The sequence below is a fragment of the Amphiura filiformis genome, chromosome 15 (genome assembly GCF_039555335.1).
Source record: "Amphiura filiformis chromosome 15, Afil_fr2py, whole genome shotgun sequence".
NCBI classification, from domain to species: domain Eukaryota; kingdom Metazoa; phylum Echinodermata; class Ophiuroidea; order Amphilepidida; family Amphiuridae; genus Amphiura; species Amphiura filiformis.
In genome coordinates, this window is record NC_092642.1 from 31,007,068 (window position 1) to 31,034,769 (window position 27,702).

Below are 27,702 nucleotides of genomic sequence, written 5' to 3' on the forward strand. Positions count from 1 at the left end.
TTATGGCAGCACGGAGGTGGTCACGTGCGTATTTAAAAATACGTATTTATAATATTATAGTCAATGCATACTGGTAACCAATACCTATATGTAACAGTCTATGAATATATGCTGACTGACAGCATAGACTATAGAGAGGCCAAGATTTTCGTGGAGAAACTTTAACCCGTGCTCTACGCAAAACATTTTTTCCGAATTTCGTAGCTTCGTGATAAATATACTTTTCTTGTTATTGTTGCTATTTTTCCTGCTTTATTATTCCTTTTTCCAGCGCATTTTATTTCTGCACAATTAAGGCAATGGAGGTATTATTTTAGTTTTGGCTCTGATAACATGGATAATATACCCTGGCGATTCCATAACATGCGTAATCTTCGATGGAAGCACAGTATCTGTGATGGGAAGTCAAATTGAACCATATGTTTAGACAAAGTGTGTTTAAACTGTCATCAGGTCATTGGAGAAGGATGTGATTGACAACGATTATGTCATCAATTTGACCCATTTTGACCATATCTACAGTGTTTACCATATGACTTGCAAGCCTACACGTGGTTTTGTGGAGAGATACTCAATTTCATTCACATAGTAATTCACATGATATGAAGATGTGGATATGATCTATAACAGGATCAAACAGATGGATTCCAAAATCTACCCTGATATGCACATGTTATTACAGACTATCTTCGCATGCCTAACAATATAAGGTAAGATTTCAATATTAATTATTTTCACCAATTTTATATCAATAAGAGTTATTCGTTTTGAAAAGAGGATTCGAAATAGTATACGAATCTTATACTGTTTCCTTTTGCACCCCTTGTCGTAAACATCGGCCGGAGGGGTGAGTGCAAACATGCAAAGAAAATTAGGCACGATGTAGGCACGCGCGTATGACCCCATGTGGCCAGGGAGCTCTGTGCAAGTTTTTATTAAAATTCCCTCTCAGCAAATAAGGGCACGGACCACGGACCCTTAATTTTTGTTGGAATTCTCAATCTCTATTATTTTGTATGTGACATTTACCCAAATGCAAAGTAGCGCATGTGCGCTATTGGGGAATATTTTATCGTTTTAACTGGAATTTTTGATTATAATGATAGGCTACATATCACGCAACTATCGTATTTGTACATCGCATGATTAAGCGCTGTTGGCTATTCGATTTTTAAAAGAGAAAATGAAGGGTAAAGTTAAAATCGCATTTTGTTTTTTAAAATAACAATATGATACTATTATACAGATGGAATTAAAACAAATTGAAAAGTGAGGTTAATGACTTTGCATCAGTTATTTTTCGGGTAGACCTATTGTGAAAAATCTAAACATTTTGCTTGGACTTTGGTTCCAAAAGCAAAATGTTTAGATTTTCGCGATATCCTCAAACCAACTGATACGCAGTCATTAACCCTTAATTTGTGCAAAGTAACAACTTTCATATAATTTGATCTATGAATCGTGCAGTTCCGAATTCCGCATTCTTGACCAATTAACCTTCTGCCTTGGATGCCAGTTGTAGCATTTAAATGTCTCAAACAAATTTATTTTTAACATTAGAGCAATATGGTACAATGCTGTGGGTACAATGGCAAGGATGGGAAAGTTTAATAACCTTTAATGTATGTCGCTGCCAGATGTTAAGAAGACACTGTTACCCGACACCTGTTTTTACATTTTTTTATTTTTTTCATTTTCAATAAAATGATGATATAAGAGATATTGCACATGCCAAATACAATTATATTTAACCAAGGGTCGCAGATCATGCAGTTTCCTGCATTCCCACCGCGATGTCTAACAAGTTTATTCAAAGCGGCCGGCTTGTCAAGCTGAAACTTTTAGTCTCGGCTTTTTAATGATAGCATAATAGTGTTAAATCGGTCTTTATTTGAGAAATTAGTAAGTTATCTTTGAGAAAAATTGTTAATAGTATATCGTTTTTAGAACCATTCAAATATATAAAACAATAATAATGATAATACATATAATATAATATTTCAAAACAACATGTTTATTTTAGAGAGTTTCATATGTGCACAAGTAAGTGGTTATTATGTGAAATTTGAAACTCGTTTTTTCCAATATTGACAATGCGCTTAATTTGTTTGATCGTTTAAACATTTGATAGTCATGTCATTGAGTCCCATGTCATTGGTCATTTCCCATATCAAATCAAAATCGCCAGGGAATAAGACATTATACAAACACTATTTTAATCCCGCTTAAAAAGCACTCGAATGATAAACCTGGAAACAGTCACACAAGCCATTCCATTAGTAGCTAATAGCAAAATTTATAACATTTCTATTTTGCTTTTTATTGGGTTTTATGCACAGATTAGGCCATGGCTTGTTTTCTACATCTTGGTTTCTTCAAATTATTCATCATATTCAATTGGTTTGAATTAACGGGATCAGAATCTCGTATACCTATTGATATAAGCTTGTCAACGCCCGTGTCAACACCAAAACCTCACATAATATTTATTTTGGTTGACGATTTGGGGTTCAACGATGTAGGTTATAACGGTAAGCTACAAGGGTCGGCTGTGAAGACACCAAATATCGATAAAATTGCTCGCAAGGGGGTAATTCTAAACAACTATTATGTACAGCAGAGCTGTTCGCCAACGAGGGCTTCACTTCTGACAGGAAGATATACGGTAAGGATAAGTACAATGTATATTAGGACGCCAGTGGCGTACTGGCAAAATTTCCAGGGGTGGCAGGGGCCATGTGCATAATTAAAATTATTGCAATATTATCTACCTTGACTCGCTCGCACCACATATCCTGGAAACTTTGCTCCACAATTGTCCTTACCGGGACTTATAAACATGAATATTGCCACTATGACTAAAATAATGTTAATTTTGGAGCGGAACATGGCGAAATGAAGGTGCAAAAAAAACCCATAAGATCCACTATTTTGGGCAAGAATAGCCAGAAGACCTATGATGGGCTCAAATCACTAAATTTTAGGCAAGAATTTTCCTATTTGTGGCAAAAATTACATTTTAGGACCCCCCCCGCTTGCATCCCCAGAAAAAGATCCTTATGCCGCATTTGCACTGCTCCCGCTTGGTACACACATGAAAAAAAAAGTCCCATATTCCTGGTACACCAGTAAATATAACGGAAGAAAAGGATGGGGAAACATTTTATCGTGCATCATAATACGCACATTTTATTTGATTCGGTTGACTGGTTGCGAAGACATAAACGATATCATAATGCACGCATCAATGCAGATCATTCCAAGTTTGATCAACAGGCGCTTTATTCATACTCACTCACCCCTTCCTAAAGTTTGTATATCTCATTAAAATTAGTCCTCATTATCTATTTTATAATCCGACGGTGTTATGTTCTATGCTTTCACTAAAGATGAACAGCAGTTTATCCGAGAAAACTTTGATTTCAGCAATTGGAAACTTCCCAGCTTTGTTTCTGTACGTTATGCAAATGTCAGCTGAAATGTGTTATATTTAAACTTTCCAAAGAACATTTGAGCCAAGAATGACAATGATCAAGTACTTACAGCTTTACGTGTGATTTTTGATACCATGCAACATTATATTGAAGCTTTAAAAGCTTTAAATATTGTATTACCATTTTTTGGAAATATTCCAAACACATTAAGGGGGTACTACACCCCTGCCCAATTTTGTGCCTATTTTTGCATTTTTCTCAAAAATTATAGCGCATTGGGGACAAGTAAGATATGCATTTTATAGGGGCAAGGACTACAACTACTGCACTGGAAATTTTATTTCAGCACAGACAACAGTAGTGGAATTACAGTCAAAAATGAGGGAAAACCAATATTTGATCAATAAATCAATAACTACTTGCTTTGAGTTGCTGAATTTTCAGTACAGTAGTTGTAGTCTTTGCCCTATAATATACATGTCTTACCTGTCACCAATGTGCTATAATTTTTGAGAAAAAATGCAAAAATAAACACCTAATTGGTCAGTAGTACCTATAATGTGCATGAGAAAACGTTTTAGCCAGCTGGAATACTTTATGCAATAACTTGCCATAAGTGTATCAACATTAACGAAAAAAAGATATTTACAAGTACCGAGCATTATAAAAGGTTGTCAGAAAACGTTTAAATGTCGGGTTATATAGAGTGTACATTAATGGTATGTTTTATACCATAATATAATATATAAAAAACATTTGTTGGTAATTTACTGCACAGCATATATACATAAATGTTTTACAGAAAACAATTAAATGTCAGGTTATATAAAGGGTATTTTTGAAAACTTGGTACAAACTATTCTAAACAGAATGTTATTTTGGGGTTGAAAAAATATTTACAATAACGTTTTTAAAATGTTTTCACGACCTTTATATAACCCGACATTTAAATGTTATTAAAACGTTTTGTAAAAAAACATTTTGAGAACATTTCTGTGTTTGCTGGGTGCAAATATTTTAACATAATGTTATTTAAGTGTTGACAAAATATTTGGCCAAAAATGTTTGCAAAAATAGTTTACAATGACATTTCGAAAACATTTTAAAAATATTGTTGTAGTGTGTTTTCATACAAAACGTTTTAAAATGATTTCATGACCTTTATATAAATGTTCAATGTTATTAAAACGTTTTTACCTGAACCAAAAACCTGCCACACAGACAACCTATGGATACGGCCACTAAGCAAAACAAAGGTTCGTTGTCTGTGTGGCAGGTCGCATGGGAACAAGTGAACACGGAACAAGGGCACGCGCCACAAGGGAACAGCCTATGGATACGGGGCCTTATCCATACGCCCCTTATCCATAGGCTGTTCCCTTGGTGGCGTGTGCCCTTGTTCCGTATTCACTTGTTCCCATGTGACCTGCCACACAGACAACGAACCTTTGTTTTGCTTAGGTTCGTTGTCTGTGTGGCACACGCCACAATGGTACAGCCTATGGATACGGGGCCTTACTCGACTTATGTCCAAATACATTCACCTGGTGTTTTTTTCTGGGACACCCTGTATGTGCACGCGGCATTTGTTGGGTCTGCTCGAACATGTCACAGGAAACATTGCCTAAAGTTGACCAAATGTTGTCCCAAAACGGCTGATATTTCACAACATTAATAACATTAATATTATGTAAAGTGGCCCAAAGCTGCATAGCATATTGCCTGACCGCTTTGAACGATTTTGGACAACTTAACCATGTTAGCGCAATCCGCGCTAAATTTACGCAGCTGTACACAGGGAGTAATTTTGAAAACTTTTGATCGTTTTTTCGGCAACTTTTGAAAAAAATTTGAAAAAAAAATCTTTGAACATTTTCATTTTGAGTAACTTAATGAAATTTTGAGAAATGTAAAGCAATGTTGTGAAACTTTGAATAACTTCATTCAATTTTGACAATTTCCTCTGTTACATGGGGCCTTACTGACCACTCCTGTTCCGGAATCATTTGGAGTAACCTTTATTTTTGGATAAGAAAAATATTTCAATTCACGGGCTCACTGGCATGACTCCAGCTATGCAATTCAATTAGGAAGAGATCAATAATGAGAAGAGATAAATAATTCCGTCTATTTCAGACAACGTTCAAGGTTGATTGTTCGTTTGTTGTATATTTTTGAAGTGAATTAACACCTCAAAAATTTCATTTATGGATTTTCAGATTCTGAGTGTAAAAACCCTATTTTTTTCCAATAAGCAAGATTTCCAAAGGTTTCACTGGGTTTCATTTGTTTGTACTGCGCTCTCTGTCGTTGCTATGCTGACAGTCCCGATGCTCCAGTGTAATATGGAATTTATTTATAGTCTACAATCAACGAAAAAAGTCTTGGAACGCTTGCGTGTAAATAACAAAAAACTCTCACCCCTCTCCCCCGTTCAATGTTGGGAAATGCCAATGTCTTCAGCGGTTTCCCAATGTGTTCCAACATTGATTGATGGGGAGAAGGGAAGGGTAAATCATTGTTGTAGATGTCATGCTTGTTCCCAGGCAAAATATACGTCATTTCTATGATCATATGAAATTCTGCACGGAATTTCGACAGAGTGTACCAAGCGTTCCAAGGAATTTGTTCGTAGATTGTAGTCAAGGCTCATATAAATATACAATTATGTAAGTGACGTCAGTTAATTAACGTGACGCGACGTGTACCGTAGTATTATTCTTAACCGGTTTAAGTTAACCCGCACTATTATCAGATTTCTGCAAAAGTCAGTAGCAGAAAGATAATCAGTAATATAAATTTAAGCGTACTGAAAAATACTTGACGATTTTAAGGGTTTAGTGATGAGGTCGTTACGGAAAGCCGTGAGGGTCAAAAGATCAGACACTGTACAATCAGCGTAGATAAAATAGGTTAGTTCTCCTATCAACGTCAAAGCTGTCAAGTTTGAATGATCCCATAAGGTTTTCAGTCCATCTTGTAACGTTTCCTATGAGGCCTATGATACAGAACTGAGGATATGATGATGCGATTCTTAAAATAAGAAAGTTAATCAAATGTATAAATGCAACACCATTATACTCTCTAAATGTAAAAGAGTGAATTTCCACTCTTTCAAGAAGTTGAACGAAGGAAAACACGTTTTTAAAATGAAAAAAGTACATTTTCTTTAGGCAATATTCCCTCTTTTGAGAGTATACAGACTACTTTTTTCAATCCTTTTAGAGTAAAATTTGTCCACTCAAAAAGAGGTTGTCCTCATTTTCAATAATCTCTTACTCTTTTTTTCCACTCTTTCCACTCGGTGTACATTTAGAGAGTACACCACAGACGGATGTATTATGCACCTTAAATTTACGAAAACCTTACGCATGGCGAAAGCATTTCTTTCAATGGCGTATATTTCTTTTTTGACATTGGGGGGGTTGGATTATTAGATTGATAATGAAGACTAAAATACTAGTAATATTTTAAGCACTTAATTAATATGATTACATTTCCTTCAGTTATCTCCTTGGTTAATCGGTTTATCCTGTCAGTGATTTCCTGTTTCCTTATGCCTGGACATATTAAGAAATTTGTTTCTTTTGAAATAAACACAGTGTCTTATGTTTGTTCGGATTATAATAGACGAAAAGTATAACGTCGCTTCATACACTCTTAGATAGCGAAAACTAATCAGAGCAAACGTGCGAATATTGTTTTAATTGTGTATAACTAGCGGGACACTTTTTTGAGTTTCTTCTACATGGGCCAATTTTGTTCCAGTCCTTTTTATCAAGATTTTTTCTCGTGTATAAAAATAGGTTAATAAATGCGTATTACTTGTTGCGAGTGAAATTGTACAAAATAATGCACTTGTACTGCGATGTTGATGCGCCTAATGCACTCCCCCAGTAACTTTTGGGGAAATAATGTATATTTTCATCCCAGCTATATACACTTTAAATATAATTTATGAAGTTTATCAAAATATAAAAAATATCACATTTTAATAATTTGCCATTTGTATTATATCGCGAATTAAAAACAAATCTAAATTATTTGATGTCAGAAGGACATTCTTTGTATTCAGAAAGCAATTCGATATGTCTGATGTGCTCTCATGTCCCATAAAAGTACTGGCAAACGTTGCTATCTGATTCTTTAAATGATTGCAAAAAAAGTAGTTTAACATTCTAATTCAAGGGTTTAAATTGAGTACTTTAAATGGTAGTTTCTTTAAGGAACCTATCACAAGCATAAGTTCTCAAAAAGCTGTCGTGATATTACACTTTGTGATAAGAAAAAATGCTGGTTTTTTTATTATTAATTTATCACATTATTTACGTGGTCTTTTTGGGTGACATTATGCAATGATAAACTTAGCGGCATAGATTTAGTCATTACAATTACACACAATTACATATCTCGTCCACACAATTACAAGTTTAATCTCTCTCCTAGAGCTGTACAGTTTAGCGAGTTTTTTTAGAATTTATGTATACATATTCCCAGATACATACAGGTCTGCAACACAGCACTATTGGACCGACTCGACCTCACTGTCTTGCATTAGATGAAGGAACGATAGCCGAGAAGTTAAAGGAAAACGGCTATGCTACTCATATGATAGGAAAATGGCATCTTGGATTCTATAAAAAGGAATGTTTACCAACTTACAGAGGATTCGATACATTTCTAGGTAAGGTAATAGTAGGCATGTCCACTAAAAATTGAAGTACTTTTAAATTGATTCAGACCTAACTTATTAGCTGGGAATTGATGATAGAAACATTTTGGCGTTTAAATAATCTTAATCGGACGTTTCATTCCAGAGATATGGCCTTTTGAGTGTTACGGTTTTATATAGGGCTGCTAGAACATGTTAAAAGTTAAAGTCCAAAAAGGATTACTAACAGAAAGTGCAATTTTAAGGTACTTTTTCTTAATGTATTTATTAACTAGCGTTATCTGGAACATTATATTTGCTTATAACAACATGAAAATAAGATCATCCTGAAAATTTAATTGATTTTGTTGACATACAACCAAAAATATAAGACCTCAAAACCCATGGTTTGTTTGGTGAAACCGCAAGCATGATCATAGATGGCCGCCATGGAAAATATCTCCATAGAGGAGATGAACAATAAGTGCATTATTTCTAATGAATGGCGGTAGTCTTAAACATTGTTCAATCTTTTACGGTCAGCACATTTTATCTTCAAAAATTATTATATTTCATCATGGCATAAGTTTGGTAATATTAATCACTACCAATTTTGAGAAATTTGCTCCAACTCAAAGCTTATCTTTAATACATTGAGCAATACACTGTGTGTGCATGGAAGCCATGATGGATAGCATATGAAATGGACATGGTAGTGAGAAGTGCATGATTTGAGATGGGCCGCGGTAGGCTTAAACATTCTTAAATTTCTTAACATCCTGTACATTTTGTCTTCAAAAATAGTTACATTTTATGACTATGTAAGTTTGCTTGTCTGATTCACTCCAAATTCGGAAATAAATGCGTTTGAACACCTGATGCACGGAATGGTGTCACTTCAACCTGTTGTAGTTCTCATCTCATTAAATTTTTCATTAAAAAAAGTTGATCTCTGCATGGAGGAAGGTCCTCTCTATTTACTGACCAATCAGGAAAAAGTTTGGTTAATGTTTTCCGGTGGAATCAGGAATTTCTTGAAACACCCTGATATAGGCCTACATTTGGATCAAAAACAAGTATGTACGCCATTTAACAGGCCTGGGATTTCTTGTATTGATCAGTTTCTCCATAGACAATACGTGTGTGAGTGCACGCACACAGTAAATGAAAAATCGTTCTAGTGGAAACTGTATGGACAGTGGGCATCCCTAGTAATAGAAACAAATTAGTTCGATTTTGCGATCGACCATTGGCCGATCTTTATTATTTATGAAATCAATTAGATAACATATGCCCCTTTCTATTTATAGTACAAAAGCTATATTAATTAGGAATTTTATATTTTTGATATATTTTTGAAAATGTCACATAGCCCGGTACCATTCATTTTGATACACCCTGTACATCCATATATCATGACTTTACTTTTTCGTGCTGAAAATTAGGCGCGTTGCATGAACTTCGACATTGCGTAAAATCAGCATATTTCTACGAAACACGTGCGTTTTATACGACGTTGGTATCTAAAATGTGAAATCACAATGTCATTTTTTATTCGCGAATTATCACACACTTTTCAATGGGCAGTCTGTACATATGAACATCACATATCTTTACAATAATATGATTTCTTACAAACAAAAAGGATCATAATAATAGTTTGACATTCTGTTGTATGTTCAGTATCCTTGACTGTATTTAACATATTTTGAAATGGAAAAAAATTGTGCATTTTCAACGTTGTAACCACGTTGATTTCGCTCGTGGAAAATCTTCAAAACTGGCTAAACACGCGACCTCGCTTTGATATAGGGGAGTGGTTTTGAATAGATCAACGTATGCACGTTCACGGCATTTGGAAATCGCAATCTCTTTAATGTCTTTTATATTATTGTAAAAAGGACACATTTTGTGTATTTTCTGTGTTGCCCACGTGTTCATTTCGTACGTACAGAATCGTCAATACTGGCTAACTATTGACCTCTCTCTGTCACAAGAAAAGATTTTGAATAGATAGACAGGTTTACGATCACGGCCTCTAATGGGGGGTGTTACACTCACGTCACAATGCTTGTATTTAATAAACAGTCGCTGTAAATGTAACTTATAACTATTCGGTATTTTTTGTATCCTTGTCATTTCCAAGCTCTTTAATCAGTGTACTTCGGTATCTATAAATGCGCTTTTATAAATGCGTACGTGACCCATGGGCACGACATACCAAGACCAGCAAGCGTGACCAAATCCTCATGCATTGACTACTATACAGAAGGGGATAGGAACTCTGTAGATAAATATCATCAAATTTAAGTATTAATTGAATTGCAAAATTATTACACATTTTGCAATTCCGAAATTGTAATATGTTATCAAAAACATCATTTTGAAAGTATTTGATGACGGAAAAAATATTCAACGACGGAAACGTTTACAATATAATCACAAAGTTGAACAAAATGGACAATTTTGCTGCACACCAGTCTCATGTTGTTCCGCCTTTGTATTCAAATAAGACCACCCGCTATGTAGAAGGTCACTTCGAGACTTACTATCTACAAACTGTTATGGCAGCGCGGAGGTGGTCACTTGCGCATTTATAAAAGCGCATTTATATATAACCGAAGTATACTGTTAATCTAATTTAAACCAACAGTAATATCTTTAAAGTTACAGGTTAAGACGCATTTGGTACATTTTTTCATAGAAAGGCATAGCGTAGTCGGCAGCATCTTGAAGATCTTGCGACAATTCACTACGTTTGGGTAATGCAGTCAATGGAAGAAACCTACTGCTTTTCATGGCATTTTCAAAGTATCCACCTTCTTTCTCCAACAAACTCCCTTGCAATTGAATACGGGAGCCTTTCCATGTTTTCATGATGCTGAGATCCCCCGGCAATTCTAGTAGACTGCCACTATATGGTATTCCAACGGCGTGACAGAATTGACTCAATATTGAAGATGTGTTACTCTGAAGGTCATCGGCATCTATGATGACAGGGTTGGGATCAAAATGTTCTTGAACATACTTGAGAAGTTTAAACTGCATTTCGTACGCACAGTTTGTTCGATCCATCGATTTCATAAGTTCATTCCAATTTGTAGTATCGTTATCCATGTACAGCTGTTTGGTGACTAAACCCTTCCACGAGGGGAACACTTTGTAAGGATGTCGAATCAGGAATACGTGTCGAAATCCAGGTGGAATGGTGTCGTACTTTGCATCTAAGAAAACTGCATGGTCTCTGACCAATAACACTTTCTTTTCAGGGTAATCAGCCTCCAGTTGTTCGCGTATCCATCCATAGGTACACTTGCTATCATCAAAGGCGTGTTCAAATATCACATGTTGGTTCAGTGCTAACGCACTGGTCACGAACTTTGTTTGATTCGCAATTGGCGTTTTACCTTCAGGGCCATATTTAAAAGCACTAACACAAGGTTCGTTAAATATTTGTATTCCATCTACGTAACTCAGGCACTTAGTAAGGACAGTTCCCAGAGTACGAGGTACACACCAAATGAATACCTTCGTCAGCACTGGTCCTGGATCATTGCTATGACTTGACGCCATGTCCATCGACATTATCTTCACTACGGATTAGGCTAGATTTATTGAGTAAAACCCGGAGTAAAGCCTGATGAGTAAACCAGATCAGGTATCTCAGATAGAGCAGTATTCAATTTTGTTCAAATTCCAGACCGTGAAATGCGAATATATTTACATGCCGATTTGTAAACAGTATGCACTGTACGCCCAGATGAGAACGCATTTTCATGTATTGATAATAATGTCTTTCCAATTCAATGTTCGTATATGGAACTATATAAATTGTGCCTAATCAATTTAACCTTTGATTTGGTAAATATTTTCAATTATCGTGTACATTGCACTTTGGTAGTCAATCAACAGCCTTCTGTATTCTGACCGACCGATCGTAATCATCAATTAAACAGTTACAAAGGTGACAACAATTACAATAAATTAGCCCTTTCTTTGTGTATTTTTGGCAATGAATAATATAAAAGTCCAGGGACCATTCCTAAGAATGTGCCTTTTAGTATTATATATCTTGGCCTGTTTCTGTGTCGCACATCCGAATAGGAAGAACTTTAGTAAGCGATTAAACCATATCACGAAATATTCCGCGATTTTGTAGCTTGTATACTACTGAAAGAAATTGATCCGGGAATTTATCACACTTATTTATTAACCTTGTAAAATTAGATGAGTGTAATTTCTTTCAGTAAGGAGTACATCCAATTTTTTACTGTTGTGTCTGATAGTCTTTGAGATCACGAAAATATACTTAGGAACCATCTGTATGAAATGACTTTGATTTCTGTCTCAGAGGTGATAGTTAAAAAATAAAAGACGGCTAACCACTTTTTGTCATTAGCTATTTTCAAACTATAGCCAGAATGGTGTCAAGTGACTCTGAAAGTGGAGTAAACTAGCACTGACTCTCAAAAGAAGTCACCTGACTGTCACAAGATAGTCAGTTGACTCTACCCGTGGAGTCAATTGACTCTACATTCAGAGTCGTCGACGGAGTCAAGAAATGTATGACTCTTCGAGAGAGTCAGACTCTGGAATAGTCAAATGACTCCTGCGTAGAGTCATCAACGGTGACTCTTCCGCGGAGTCAAGAAATTTGTGACTCTTCAAGGGAGTCAGATGACTCCCAATATGGAGCCATTTTAGACATAGAGTCGCAGAGTGGCTGGACTCTCCTTTTAGAGTCACCTTGACTCCAGTTATACTTTAAGTGCCCTTAGTGCTTTTAAGCACTAAGGGCACTTAAAGTCAAATTGAGTCAAGTTAATGAAAATTACAAAGTGCCATTTCCATAGCAGGTTTATCATGCCTTCTTCTTTCTCTTCTATCTCTTTAATCTAATTTAAACCAACAGTCAAATCTTCAAAGTTACACGTTAAGACGCATTTGGTAATTTTTTTCATAGAAGGGCATAGCGTAATCGGCAGCATCCTGAAGATCTTGCGACAATTCACTACGTTTGGGTAACGCAGTCAATGGAAGAAACCTACTGCTTTTCATGGCATTTTCAAAGTATCCACCTTCAGTCTTCAACAGACTCCCTTGAAATAGAATACGGGAGCCTTTCCATGTTTTCATGATGCTGAGATCCCCCGGCCATTCTAGTAGACTATCACTATACGGTATTCCAACAGCCTGACAGAATATTGAAGATGGGTCACTTTGAAGGTCATCAGCGTCTATGATTACGGGTTTGGGATCACACAGTTCTTGAACATATTTGAGAAGTTTAAACTGCATTTCGTAACCACAGTTTGGTCGATCCATTGCTTTCATTAGTTCATTCCATGTTGTAGTATCGTTATCCATGTTGAGGTGTTTGGTGACTACGCGCTTCCACGAGAGGACTTTTGTAAGGATGTCGAATTAGGAATACGTGTCGAAATCCAGGTGGAATGGTGTCGTACTTTGCATCCAGACAAAATGCCTGGTCTCTGACCAATAGCACTTTCTTTTCAGGGTAATCAGCCTCCAGTTGTTCGCGTATCCATCTATAGGTACACTTGTTATCATCAAAGGCGTGTTCAAATTTCACTTGTTGGTTCAGTGCAGACGCATTGGTCATGAACTTGTTTAGATTCGCAATTGGCGTTTTACCTTCAGGGCCATATTTAAAAGCGCTAACACAAGGTTCGTTAAATATTTGTATTCCATCTACGTAACTTAGGCACTTGGTAAGGACAGTTCCCAGAGTACGAGGTACACACCAAATGAATACCTTCGTCAGCACTGGTCCTGGATCATTGCTATGACTTGACGCCATGTCCATCGACATTATCTTCACTACGGATTAGGCTAGATTTATTGAGTAAAACCGGGAGTAAATCCTGATGAGTAAACCAGATCAGATAAAGCAGTATTCAATGCTGTTCAAGTTCCAGACCGTGAAATGCGAGTATATTTACATACCGATTGGTAAATAGTATGAACATGATCAGTACGCACAGTTCGCATTTTCACGTATTGATAATAATGGCCTTCCAATTCAATACAAACAATGTACATGTAGAACTATATAATATTTTCATTTATCGCGTACATTGCACATTTATCGCGTACATTGTTGTAGTCAACAGTGGCGTCACCAGGATTTTTTTTTGGGGGGGGGGGGAAGTAAAAATCAACTAATTTTGTATAAAATTGCCGTAAAAAGTGGAAATTTGTGATTTGAGGGCTTTTGCCTCAAAAGTGGGAGGGCAAACAGGGGGGCATAAAAAATATTTTGGGGCAAAATAAACCAAGTACACGGCGCGGACGCATCGTTGTTAATCAGTGATGAACAACGGTGAAACATGAATGATTCCCTTAGTAAACTCTTGCTGTTTCCTTTTTATAGTTGAATCCAACGAGCCAAGTCATGGTCAGGATTCGGTCGGCCATTACTGGGTCCCCGCAGCACCAAACTGGTGTTGTGACTGCCCAATTGAGTGGATTAAAGCCGCTTAAAATTCGATGTCAGATTCTTTTGTGTTGTAAACTGTCATCATTCTTTTGTCTACGTGTAACACGGGTGATAGAATGCAGTTTAAATTACCCTCCAACGCCGCATCATTTCACATTTTAGGTGAGATGGAGCCGACGGGGACCCAGCTATGACTGTCATTGAGGTGTTGGAATGCGTGATACAGTAAAGACGTGATGGAAGTATAATCAGTTTGTGGAACTTAGAGATGGTTGAACCCTGAAGGTCCGATTGTGGTTGGAAGTAGGCTATTTATATTGATGCAGAAAGGGTTGGATAAAGGGTAGTACTTTATGAATTCAAATGAAATAATCTATACTTTAATTAACATTGGGTTCGATATAATGCTTCCTTGTATGTGCTTTTATTAAACGTTAAGATAACATCAAAGATTTTACGTACTATTCTTGCTTTAATAAATAAATATTTTGTTCGATATTTGCAGGCTTTTATTTAGGTTCACAAGACCATTATCAGCATATACGACCCTTTAAAAAGATGCCAGATGCGTATGATTTCCACAAAGATAGTGGCAAACACATACATGTAGCACCGCAATATCGTGGCAAATATTCTACACATATTGTTGCACAGAAGGCACAAAACATAATAAGGAACCATAACCAAAGCACGGTAAGTTTGTGTAATTAAAGGAGGTGTTTATTTGCCTGGGTTTGAAAGCACGCAGCAATATACACTAAGCCAAAAAAAGAAACTTACAATTTTCCACAAGGTCATATCTTCAAATCCTGTCCATCGAAATGAACCAAAATTCAATACTCTATTCTAAACACATGCCAGTAACTAAGCAGTTGTCAAACTGACACAACAGCAAAATTCACAGTCCAAAAATTGGCACACAGCACAAGAAATTTGTGAGAATGCGGACAAGGTCCTTGCACAGATGATAATTCCCAAAGAGTAAGTGGAATAGTGAGGAACAAGACCAGTTTCTTAAAGAAACTGCGTGAAAAACAGAAAGCAGCACCGTTTTGTAAATTATAATCTGTTCAACGATTCTCACAGATTGGAACGTGTTTAGAATAGAGTATTGATGTAATTCTGTGAGTAATTTTGGTTAATTTTGATGGACAGGATTTTAAGATATGACCTTGTGAAAAAAGTTTCTTTTTTGGCCTAGTGTATATACAGGTTTTTTGGTGTATTTCTGAAGACCATGTAGACCATTTCTATCATTAGTACTTTCCTGTCGTTGATGGGGTGAACAACGAAATCACGCCGATGTTACGAATTATAAAATAATGGTAAGCAAAGTCAAGTAGGGTATCACGTGATAAATAAAATAACTAATGAAGGACGTGATATCGATATTCACCTCATCGTCGGCAGGAAAGTGCCAATAATGGTCTATTGCATGAAAATAAACGCGGTACATACGCATGATTTGGGGAGCCGTACACTATAAAAATATTTTACTCTAATTTACGTATGTACGAATATCCGGCAGTGGCGGTTCTGTAACTATATATATTCTGTGTAATTATGTAAATTTGTTATATTCTTACGGTGAGTTAAATATTTCTACGCAATTTTCAAGCACTTTGCTGCCAAAAATGTCCGTCAATAATGGAATTGTGTATGTACTTTCTGTAGAGGCAATATGTGTCCCGTTTCAAACCAAAAGTACCGAAGGCAAATTGATTTTTGGTAGTTCAAAGGTGGAGAACAGCTACCTTTTGAAGCACCTTAAATATTATGCAGTAAAATCAAATTTTTGACAAAAGATGTTTTTTATCTCTGTCATACATTCCACAGCCTTTATTCCTCTTTCTTTCATTCCAAGCGCCACATGGTCCGTTGCAGGCTCCAAGCCGATGTAAGAAAAAGTTTGCTGGCATCGTAAAAGACAAATCTAGACGAACTCTTGCCGCTATGATTGCTTGTTTGGATGAAGCAATTGGCATGATATTTAGGACTTTAAAGAAAACTGGACTTTACAAAGATTCAGTAATATTTTTCTCAACAGGTAAGTGATTTTCAAAACGTTTTACTACTGTACATAAATAAAGTCCGCACTTATGTAACCCGTCCTACACCAAAACCTGATCTTGTTATGACAATTTGATTGATAAGGTCGTGTGCAGAATCTTGTTAGCTCCAATTTACTAGATTTACTACCAAACACTCTAAATTCACAAAGATTAAAAGATGCAAATTAAAAACGGACCACGCCGACCTGTAGAGGTCAGCAGTAAAGCATTGTACAAATTCATGCGTTTTAAATTAACAATTGAATAAAGCGCGCACTTGGGATAGTCGACAGGAGCCCATCGTGGGCAAGCAAGCTTATCCACATTGCCATGCTAAGCAATTTCGACGGCGTGCATCGTTTTGATTTTCAACTTTTGAAAATGCACCAACTTTCATATACTCAATCTTTGTTAATTTAGAGTGTTTGGTAGCAAATTTGGTATCAAATTGGAGATAAGAAGATTCTTCACACGATCTGTTAATCAAATTGTCATAACTCGATCAGGTTTTGGTGTAGAACGGGTTACATAAGTGCGGCCTTTCTTTATTTGAGAAGTTTATATTGGAAAAACAACCGATTAAGCCGTTTCAAGAGCTAACATTGTACACATTCCTTAATATACCAGTTGAAAAAGAAGATTATTATGCGGTATATTTAAGAATTATACATATTTTGACAACTCCAAAGGTTTTACTCACAATTGGAGCTTTCGCCATCTTGGCTGATGTCTTGTTCATCAACAGGGATTGATGTGATCTGGTCAACAAGGTTTGATGCATTTTCGACTACTAAAAACAACATTTATTTTCATTTTAGACTTTTTTATAGTCTATATTTTCTTCATTTCACCTTAATTTAGCAGTTGTCATGGTTGTGTGCAAATTCCTATTACTATTAGATACGTTGTAATAAAACATGATTTTAAACATTTGTATATTACTTTTCTCTGAGGGCTTGCAGCAAAATTGATATTTTATTTTCCTTGGTATGGGTTTGTGGCTAGTAGTCAGGTAATGATGATGATATGATGATGATGACGACGACGACGACGACGACGATGATGATGATAATGATGACGATGACGATGATGATGATGATGATGATGATGATGATGATGATGATGATGATGGATAATACAACTGATGTCAGATGATTATTAGAGTCGACGATGATGGCAGTGATGAGGGATTTAATTTAGTATGACATTCTAACCCCCCCTCCCGCACCCACCATTCAATGTTGTTTTGATACTGAGACAGGAACGGACAATTGGTATAGTATTGGCTCCAGCATTGCTTGGGGGGGATTGCAAGCAATATGAAACATTAATGTTTGCCACTCTTGTTACTTGCAATGTTTAAACAAAGAGCACGTTTCTATATGGTATCAGTCACAGTATATGTTTTTGCTTAACACGTGTGCTATGACCCAAAAAATACATCATCTCCAAATACACAGTTCAGTGACCTCGAGGCCTCCATTCAACAAGAAAGTTAACCTGTTGTTATAGAAGGACATGCATTTATACCCAATACACTCAGAGGTCAATTTATAAGTGCACAAACATTATAGGGTCAACAAACTGTGTCTTTATAATCCGACATATTTATAATGTGACATATTTACAGCAAGGGCCCGTGCCAAGGCCAAATCGACTTTTACAATGTTTATTGAAGAGATAAGATATGCATAATCTCAGTTTGCGAGTAGATAAGAGGTCAAATTTTTCCATGTTAAAAATAGAATTACATGCTAGTCATGTTTGTTCCTCTTTTTCGTTTGTGTATTAATCATCATCATCATCGTCATCGTCATCATTATCATCTTTGATTTGATTTGATTTGTTCATCATCATCATCATCATCATCATCATCATCATCATCATCATCATCATCATCATCGTCGTCGTCATCGTCATCATTATCATCATCATCATCATCGTCGTCGTCGTCGTCGTCGTCGTCATCATCATCATCATCATATCATCATCATTACCTGACTGCTAGCCACAAACCCATACCAAGGAAGATAAAATATCAATTTCGCTGCAAGCCCTCAGAGAAAATTAATATACAAATGTTTAAAATCATGTTTTATTACAACGTATCTAATAGTAATAGGAATTTGCACACAACCATGACAACTGCTAAATTAAGGTGAAATGAAGAAAATATAGACTATAAAAAAGTCTAAAATGAAAATAAATGTTGTTTAAAGTTGTGTTCAGCCAGGATCTGTGGTTCAGCAGAGGGTTATATAATACGTCAATGATTAGAAGAAAATGTGCCATCGTTTGAGTTAATTGGCTTGGTTCCCTTCCTACGTATTTGTATAAGTCTTCGTGATGTGGCGCTAGAGTCTTAAATGCTTGCCCCCTCCTAGGAGATGCCATGATTTTTTTTCCTGTGCCATATAACCTGTGATTGCAGGCTTGTGTTGTTCTGATGTGAAACCTCTCTGTTAAAGTTTCGGAGTCTTTCTGCTATTCCTCTAACTGGACACTAAAACGTCTTTTAGTTTCACCGACGTATATTTATCGCATCATTGGTTTACATAGTGTCTTTTCTTGTCCTTTGGGTGAACAACGATGCTTTCTAGAGTATTGGTTCTACGCATCGCTGTGGGCCGGATCTTGTGTTTTTAAGGGCAGGCGAGGTATTATTGGTCAAAGCAGCCAAACAAAATCAATTTTCATTATCTAAATTAATATATTATTGAAAAATAACAAGATAACTTGCTTGATTTATTGTTGTTAATGAGTTATGTACATTTTACAAAAGTGTTGCTGTTTCACTCCTCTTTACAGAATAACTCAAGAACCACAGGACCCAAAAAATATATCTATGATATTTGAATTCCGTTTAAAATCAGTGCCGTAACTAGGGGGGGGCAAGGGGCAACGTGCTTAGGCCGCCACATTTAGGGGCGCCAAAATGACGGTGAATAAAACACAATCAATTCGGCACCCGCTCCAAGCGGTGAAGGTCACAATTGTGAGCGCTTTGCGCGCATTTCAGCATAAATAGTCATTTGACATGTTTGAAAGATGAATTTAAGACCGAAATTCAACTTCATTGTAACCAAATGAATCGCAACCGTTTAAAATCAGTGGCGTAACTAGGGGGGGCAAGGGGGCAACATGTTTAGGGCGCCACATTTAGGGGCGCCAAAATTACGGTGAATAAACACAATCAATTCGGCACGGTGAAAGTCACAATTTTTGAGCGCTTTGCGCGCATTTCAGCATAAATAGTCATTTGACATGTTTGAAAGATGAATTTAAGACCAAAATTCAACTTCACTGTAACCAAAATTTAATTTCATTAAAGTGGTGTTTGTGCAAAAAATGGGTGCGAGGGGAGGGGCATTATACATCCTTGCTCCGGACGCCACAAGCCCTAGCTACGTCAAAAAACCTCAATTAAGAAAGCGTAGGCACAAGCAGGTATCCCACGTGATGCTATTGCGTCATCATGCGAACAGTCATATGGCGACGGAAAGCTTGGCCGGGCAAGCTACTCCCCCGTGGCAAGGTAGGCCAGTGCACGGGCGTGGCACCCGAAGGGTCGATGGTTCAAAACCGCACCCAAGAAAAAAAGTTTTCTCTTCTTCTTTCTTTCTTTCTTTACTCCTTCTTTCCTTCCCCCTCGCCAAAAAGCAACTGGGACGTTAGAGTTAAAATACTTGCTAATCTTAAGAGATTCTCTTTAGCTTTTCTACTAGTCCATGTACATCATCACCACCATGCCCTTAATAGGACATCTTCCGCTTTCTTAGATTTCTTTTGTTTTTAAGGTTTATCCTTGATCTGTTGTTTTTCTCTATCCAACGCCCATTTGGGGTCGCCACATTCTGTTAAAGCATTTCTGATCTGATTCCACTCCTCCTTTTTTTTAATAAATTTCTTCACTCTTTTTCTTTCTGTCCATTTACAGTGGTCTGATGACACCAAGCTTTGGGTGAAGCGGTATTGGGATTGGAATTTTAGGCACTGTTCCGTATGCGTCTTCTTACGATAAACTAACAACTTTACAGATCCACCTTCCTTGTTCACAATAATATCGTTATGAATTCGGCAGACGGCCGAATCCGGATTCGGCTTTTGGTAAATTTATTTTACGCATGCATTACTTTTGAATTCGAGATCAAGGGATCAATATTGTACATAGTAGAGGGCAGCATATCAATTTTTTTAACGGAGATCAGACGATAACAGCATGATAAGTAATCAAAAGAGGGCGGCATACAGGGTTAGCTAACGGTGCATCGCAGTACGGTCAACGACGATAACCGTTAAAATATCGATATGCTGCCCTCTTAAGGTAAAGCATTTGATCCCTTGTTCTCTAATTAAAAAATGATGCATGCGTAAAATGAATTTACCAAAAGCCGAGTCCGGATTCGGCCGTCTGCCGAATTCATAACGATATGATGTCTAAGAATGGGATTTTCCTTCAATCTTCCTCTGCATAGGTAAACTTGATGCTGCTAGTTAGATTGATGGTGTTCAAGAACCACAGGACCTACAAAAGTATATTTGTGATATTTGAATTCTTCTACACACTCGCTATGAAATGATTAATGCATTTTTTTGCCAAAGCTCACTACCCTTCGCAAGATGCAGTTTAAAATAGTTGCTAACCTTAATGTGCCTACAACCTCTGCTCTAAGACTCTTCCTATGTGATTTCATGAAATTCACATACTACAGTATAATCACCATCTTGTTTTTCTTAATCACGTATATAACATATTGGTGAAAATCTCTTTCAGCTCGAGGGTTGAGAGTGCATACAATGTCAACGGGAAACGCATTGGACCAGAACACATCAATCACTTGTGATGAAGCCATCAATCCAGATGGCGAAAGCTCAAGTCCTGAGTAAAATTTCTGGATTTGTCAAGCAAATAATAATGCAATATTATGATCTAAAACAAAATGATATGAAAACATTGATGAATATTATCGGTAATTGTTTTATATAGATAATGGCGGGGCAACCGGAGTAGGAAACAACTGGCCACTTCGTGGATCAAAAGGGACTTTATGGGAAGGCGCAATACGAGGTGTTGGATTTGTTAACAGCCCACTGCTACCGAAGAAAATGAAAGGAACTATAAGCAATGCTTTACTACATGTAACTGACTGGTTTCCTACAATATTGCATAGTTTAGCAGGAGGGAAATTAAATGGAAATAAACCTCTAGATGGTCTGAATGTGTGGAGTACTATCATGTAAGTAATATCGCTTGCAACAAGAGCTAGGAATGATACTTTTATCAGGCTGGCAGAACTTAAAACTAGCCTAAGTCTATAACACGACGAATGATAGATTTCTGACAATAAAAAACGATCGCTGATGGCGCCATAATAAATTTAAGACCAGGCACGGTAAATAAGCGCTGTCTCGACAGTCAGAAAATTTAGCGTGTGAGTATGTTAACACGACGAAAAAGAACAAAATAATCCAGTCCACGGGTCACAAAAATTAATAATGTGTATAATGACTCATTTATGTATAATACCACTGAATACCCACCAGTATTTGATACCCTCAAGTATACAGTAAGCCAAAGAATTAAGGTACCAGTCGTGTTCACCCCTGTATATCCTAAATAAAGCCAAGTATGTCAAAATTAAAACAAACAGCTACTATCTGGACTCTTTAGCTCTGATTTAAGACCTCATTTGTTGAAATCGGTTGAGAATTAAGGAAACGGTTATCTAAAACCTAATGAAGAAACGAAATCAAAAGTTGCACTTTTTGCACGGCGCTAGTTCTCTTGTTCGCGAACGCTTTGTGTACAAATCAATAAGGCATGCAATGTAGCAAACTGCAACTTTTAAATTGGCATCTTCCCTGGGTTTTTGGATCGTCAAGTTTTTATTTCAAAAACAATTTCAACAAATGAGGTCTTAAATTCGAGCTAAAAGATGCGGCTATTGGCTGCTGGTTCCAATTATGACATAGCTGTCTTTGTTTAGGATATACAGGGGGTGAACATAACTGGTACCTTAATTTTTTGGCTTACTGTAGCTCTTTGACTCTATTGAATGCGAGGACCGTATAAACTGTCATCGTTATTAAATTTAATAGTCAATCTAGATTTATTCAGGAATTAAAATCCAAAGATATACAATTCCCGATGGTACCGTTCTATCGAGACACACTGTATCCGGCTGTTTGTGTCATGGAGGATTATCGTAGCGGACATTTTTCTTTCTCTCAAAGATTCGTTTATATACGAGTATGTTAATTCGAGTATGTTAATTTCTGAGTAATACTATTGGACAATTCGTGGTCGAAGTGACGTAGTTAATCGGATTAACTACCATAGCAATAGATGAATACATTTTTTACTATATCGCCCTGCACTACAACGTTCACGCGGTACCGATGCATTGAACCATTATTTCAAAGAAAGGCTGATCACTCGCACCTGTAAGGTAAGTATCTTTGAAAAGAGCGGTATTGTATTCAATCAATGTTTGATGATAATTATACATAGGTGATTAATGCAATCTGCTTGTAGTGCAGGGCGATCTATTCAAAAATTGTATTCATCTATTGCTATGGTAGTTAATCCGATTATGACGTCACTTCGACGGCGAATTGGTAAGATGTTATAGTTGTTGTACGAGTAGGCCCTACTGCCGCTGTTGTTGGTGTTGCACAGCGTCATTATCCCGATATCTTCGTGTCAGAAATTGCCATGATAGTAGGATGAATCCACTAGTTCTTCTACAGCCATGTTTGATCATGAAGAGAGAGGCTGAAGGACTCACGCTTAGTATAAAAAATACGATAGATTCGTACATTTCATTCCTACTACGCATACGCTTCAGCCACTCATCGGCTTAAAGGACTCGTTGTTGTTGTTGTTGTTGTTGTTGTTCTGCGCACATTAATTACGCATTTTTTGTTGGTTTTTGAGATGAATGCCCCGGCTGAGAGTTAAAGGCCACGACTGAAGCTTACTATATTCTTATATACACATATCTCCAACTGCAAGCCATACAATAGGTTTTTACAGATATCAACAATAACACGATATATTCGCTTTCTACCAAGGTCGAGATGTATGCATTCAACGAACATCAATAGTATTATACACCACCATACATGTTTCACTGTTTCTCTTTTTTTACATTAAAGCTAGGAATGAATACCAGAAGTGGTGGGTACTCAAATTATCTCAATGGAATTATGTGCTTTAGGAATGTGCTCTTCATTGTCACTGAGTTTTCAATTCTATAAACACAGTGAGACACTACAAGCTTATTGTCCGACGTGCAACAATAGGATTTTGAAAGACAACTCATAGCTGAATTCTACTGAGCGATAGCGATTGGTTTTTATCCAATGAGAAAGAACGCCGGGAAAAGCAAGCTACCTTATTGGTCAAATACCAATCGCTCAGCGACGGAATATAAATTTAGCTTATATTTGTAACTCAGCAGCGCCTGACGGTGCATATTGCAAATCCACGTGATTCGCTGCAGGGCGTAATTCTATTGGTTCGTTTACCGTCTATACCAACAAGAATTTGTCTTTAAAAAAGACAAGTTCACGGATCAGGTGTATAGTACATGTACGTTGAGCTACTTTGGTCTAACATTTAATATTCATATCTAACCTACTCTGCACTTATTCGACAATAAATAAGTGATATATGAGGCTTAATAATGATACCTGCGTCTTGACTCTGGAAAACAATATTTTTTAAAAACCTCATTTTGCATTTAGTTTTTTTAAGCCCCCTCGGGAGCCACCTACAGGATCTCATTTTGCATTTAAGTTTTTATTGTGTTGCAAAGTAGCAACACTTTCTTTATATATGGTGCTATTTGTGCCCGGAAAAGGCTATCCCGTCTTACAACCTATCGACAGGTCTGATTTCTATAATGAGGTGTCACCGGGTTTGCAAGAGATAATAATACCAAATCTAAACACCATGACATTCACCACATCACGACCAAGCTCACATTGGGCGCCCTATTCCTTTTTTAAAGGAATTTTTTATTAAGCTACCTATACAGGAAACAAATTTGGCTATAATTTTTATAAGTATACGAAGAAAATTGCAAGATGCCTTTATCACTAAAGTAAACACTGATTACACAGCCATTTGCTCTTGCTAGCTTTTGTCAGGGTCATGGTCCTGTTTTTATGAACTGAACACCAATATTATACAGGTTTATACACATGGGTTATCAGAGTCAATAAACATTCAATTAACTATAGATAATGGACTTAGTTTTGTGCAATGTAGTAATTTTCTGAAGTAAATCGCCTGCTGCATAGTTTTCTATACAGATGATGTTTATTTTGTGATCAGGCCTGGCCATGACCTGGTAACCAATCAGTTATGTGTATTGTCAGCATGTGATGGCTATAAGCCAATTACAAACATGTTTTTAAAAGGCTAAAAAATTCCTACATCTTCCCCGGCCAAGGGCTAAATAGTAAGTTGTCAGTGGGGCAAGATTAGATAAAGGCATACAAACTAAGGTATGAGATATTAGGAATTATTTCCTAGTCTCTTTAACCACAAGGTTGGTGGGCTATATAGCTATTCAAGACACAGGATATGTAAGGGATAAACTGTGAATATGAGATTTGGGTGCAAGTGGCATCATTTCACTGCCGTGAAAAACAATACTTACTTGGTGTTGACGCTGTGTGTTGTCGATGTTGGTGTTGAAGTTTGATTATACCCCATTTGTTTTGTTTTTTCAAAGGAATGGAGATCCTTCACCTCGAACTGAACTTTTACATAATATTTGATCCAAAATATGACAAGAGATTAAAGAAAGACATGCAGAATGGCTTTGACACGTCAATTCAAGCTGCAATACGAAGAGGCAACTGGAAACTTATAACAGGCAACCCAGGTAGGAATCATCTGTCACGACACAGTTCATTAACCCCAATATGATTGTATGTTCATTAAGCGACCTCTGATTGTTTTGTGTAAACCGAAACACATATTCCAGAAGGTTAAATTTGAGCTATAGTTGTAAGGGAGTTTTTGAACTATATCAGTGAACATGAGACCATTTTGACTCATAGTGTCTGTCTTAATCATTTTATATTCTGAACAATTTGACACTTCTGGAACAAAGTTTTGGACCTGTTCCATCAGGAAATAATACAATACTGCAATCAGTGATCAGTGCTTATCATACACTAGTATTACATTTATAAACATTATGTGGGACGCAAGCACGGGACCTCGCCAAAATACCCTGGATTCTTTTGCGACATTGACGAGTTTACAAATTACCGCCCAGATTGTGTGCAACATAAATTGATTTAGTATCATGTACTTTTGCGTTGAATTTGCAAACACAATGTGGATGCTTCTGTTTAACAATCCAACAAAAATAGACTGAAGTAGCCTGCATGTATTCAGGGTGCATGCAGATAATGTCTTTTTGCACTGAATTGCAGCTTTGCAGGGCCAACTTCAGTACATGGGCGTAAATGGCATTTACGACTTTCATGAACTAAAACATTTGATTAATAGTTTTTACAAGAACCTGCATTTATATGACCGCTTTTGCATCTTATGTTCTGCATAAAAAAGTTTGAGCTATGGCCTTCATAAATGCATTTCCAGCTATTTCCACCTAATCTTTCACATAGTCCATCGACAATGTCTTTTACGACCTTTTTGAATTCAAAAGGACTATGTAGTAATGGTTGTGCCGTTTCTCACCGCGCCAAAATGACTGTCCACCTCATTATTCAAAAGTAAATCGCTCATTACTGCAATTAAACTTTATTTCAAAATAAATTTAGCACGTCCTAACCTAACAATCTCAAACCAAGCTACTTCCATTGTGCAGGGCACGATGTCGCAAATTTATATTCCGTTCCCATTTTATTAGTAAAAGGAAAGTTATATGTTAATGTAAAGAAGGGTTTCTAGCTTTCGGACAACAAACATGCTGACCTCTTGACCTTGAGGGCGAGTGTCTGACCGAAAAGAATTGGCATGGAAAATCAAGTATGGTACTTTTCTCAATTTTTGTAGAAATCTGCCGTGCTAGTTGGATTCCTTTCCTTTTTCCATCATTTTCCATCATTTCCTTTCTGAAAATGTATACTTTTATATACTTATCATCATTACTTTTAAAGATACAATACAAAACAATGTCTAAAATTTCCTACTTTGAGTGATCCTGCGTGCCACCTTAATTAAGTGTATGCCAGTAGTTTTGCGTTAGAGTTTAGCGTTAGGATTACACAATTCGTCAAACAACCACACTCGACTGATAATGTCATTTATTTTATTAGGGATGAGCGAGAACCCTTCAATAAGTTGGGTTTTTTTCTTGTCTTCTTAAAACTATTATTATCTTTCACCAGAGGTTTGGTTAGTTTTTTAAATGAAACTAGTAATATTGAGTTTATCATGTATAAAGGGTTTCCTCTTATCTTGTTGTTCGTTCACTCAATTCTCCCTAATTCATTCTTTACAGGAGACGACACAGGTTGGACAGCGCCACCCGAATCCAATTTTACTAGCATAGAATCAAAGGACCCACACTTAAGCCAGAAACATCTATGGCTATTCAACATTACAGCAGACCAATCTGAAACCACTGATGTGTCCGATAGCAACCCAATGGTAGTCAAAGAAATGCTTCATCGTCTGAAATACCACTATGAAACAATGGTACCACCGCTATATCCGAGTATAGACAGGAACGTCAATCCAGCTGACTTTGGGGGTGTTTGGATTCCGTGGTGGGATAAACTGTATAACTATGCCGGAGTTAATAATATACTACAGGTTCATTAGATCATAAAATATTTCAATTTAATGAATAGAGACTATTGTTTAGTTTACGTTGACGTAATACTACAAAATGTACTCATAATCATAATACATGCAAAGCGTGTGTTAAACACTGCAAAACGTTGTTTGTAAACAAGATTTGATTTTGTTGTTCATGACACCGATTATTTTCCAGTTTATTTAATAAAAGTTAAACTTATTTATTTAAACTCGTAAGAATGATTGCTGTTACATTGCCTTGTGTACACTCTAAATTACAGGGATTTAAATTCAAATCCAATAGACTTACTTTCAAA

The 27,702-nt window shown here is 36.7% G+C and overlaps 1 protein-coding gene and 1 pseudogene across 1 annotated transcript; one reads left to right on the top strand and one right to left on the bottom strand.

The window, feature by feature from the left end:
• On the top strand, positions 1-27,409 carry LOC140170864 (arylsulfatase J-like; annotated as a pseudogene).
• LOC140171995 (uncharacterized) lies at positions 12,918-13,918 on the bottom strand. The gene is made up of 2 exons (XM_072195343.1): positions 13,450-13,918; positions 12,918-13,412 (listed from the first exon to the last, which is right to left on the bottom strand). Exons 1-2 carry the CDS (start codon positions 13,916-13,918, stop codon positions 13,012-13,014), a joined length of 870 nt encoding a protein of 289 aa, XP_072051444.1. The 3' UTR covers positions 12,918-13,011.
• Positions 27,410-27,702: the final 293 nt, after the last annotated feature.

Coding starts and splice junctions, on each gene's coding strand:
- LOC140171995 (XM_072195343.1), bottom strand. CDS start 13,918: ATGTCGATGGACATGGCGTCAAGTCATAGCAATGATCCAGGACCAGTG. Junction 13,413..13,449: donor TCACCAAACACCTCAACATG/GATAACGATACT, acceptor AACTAATGAAAG/CAATGGATCGACCAAACTGT.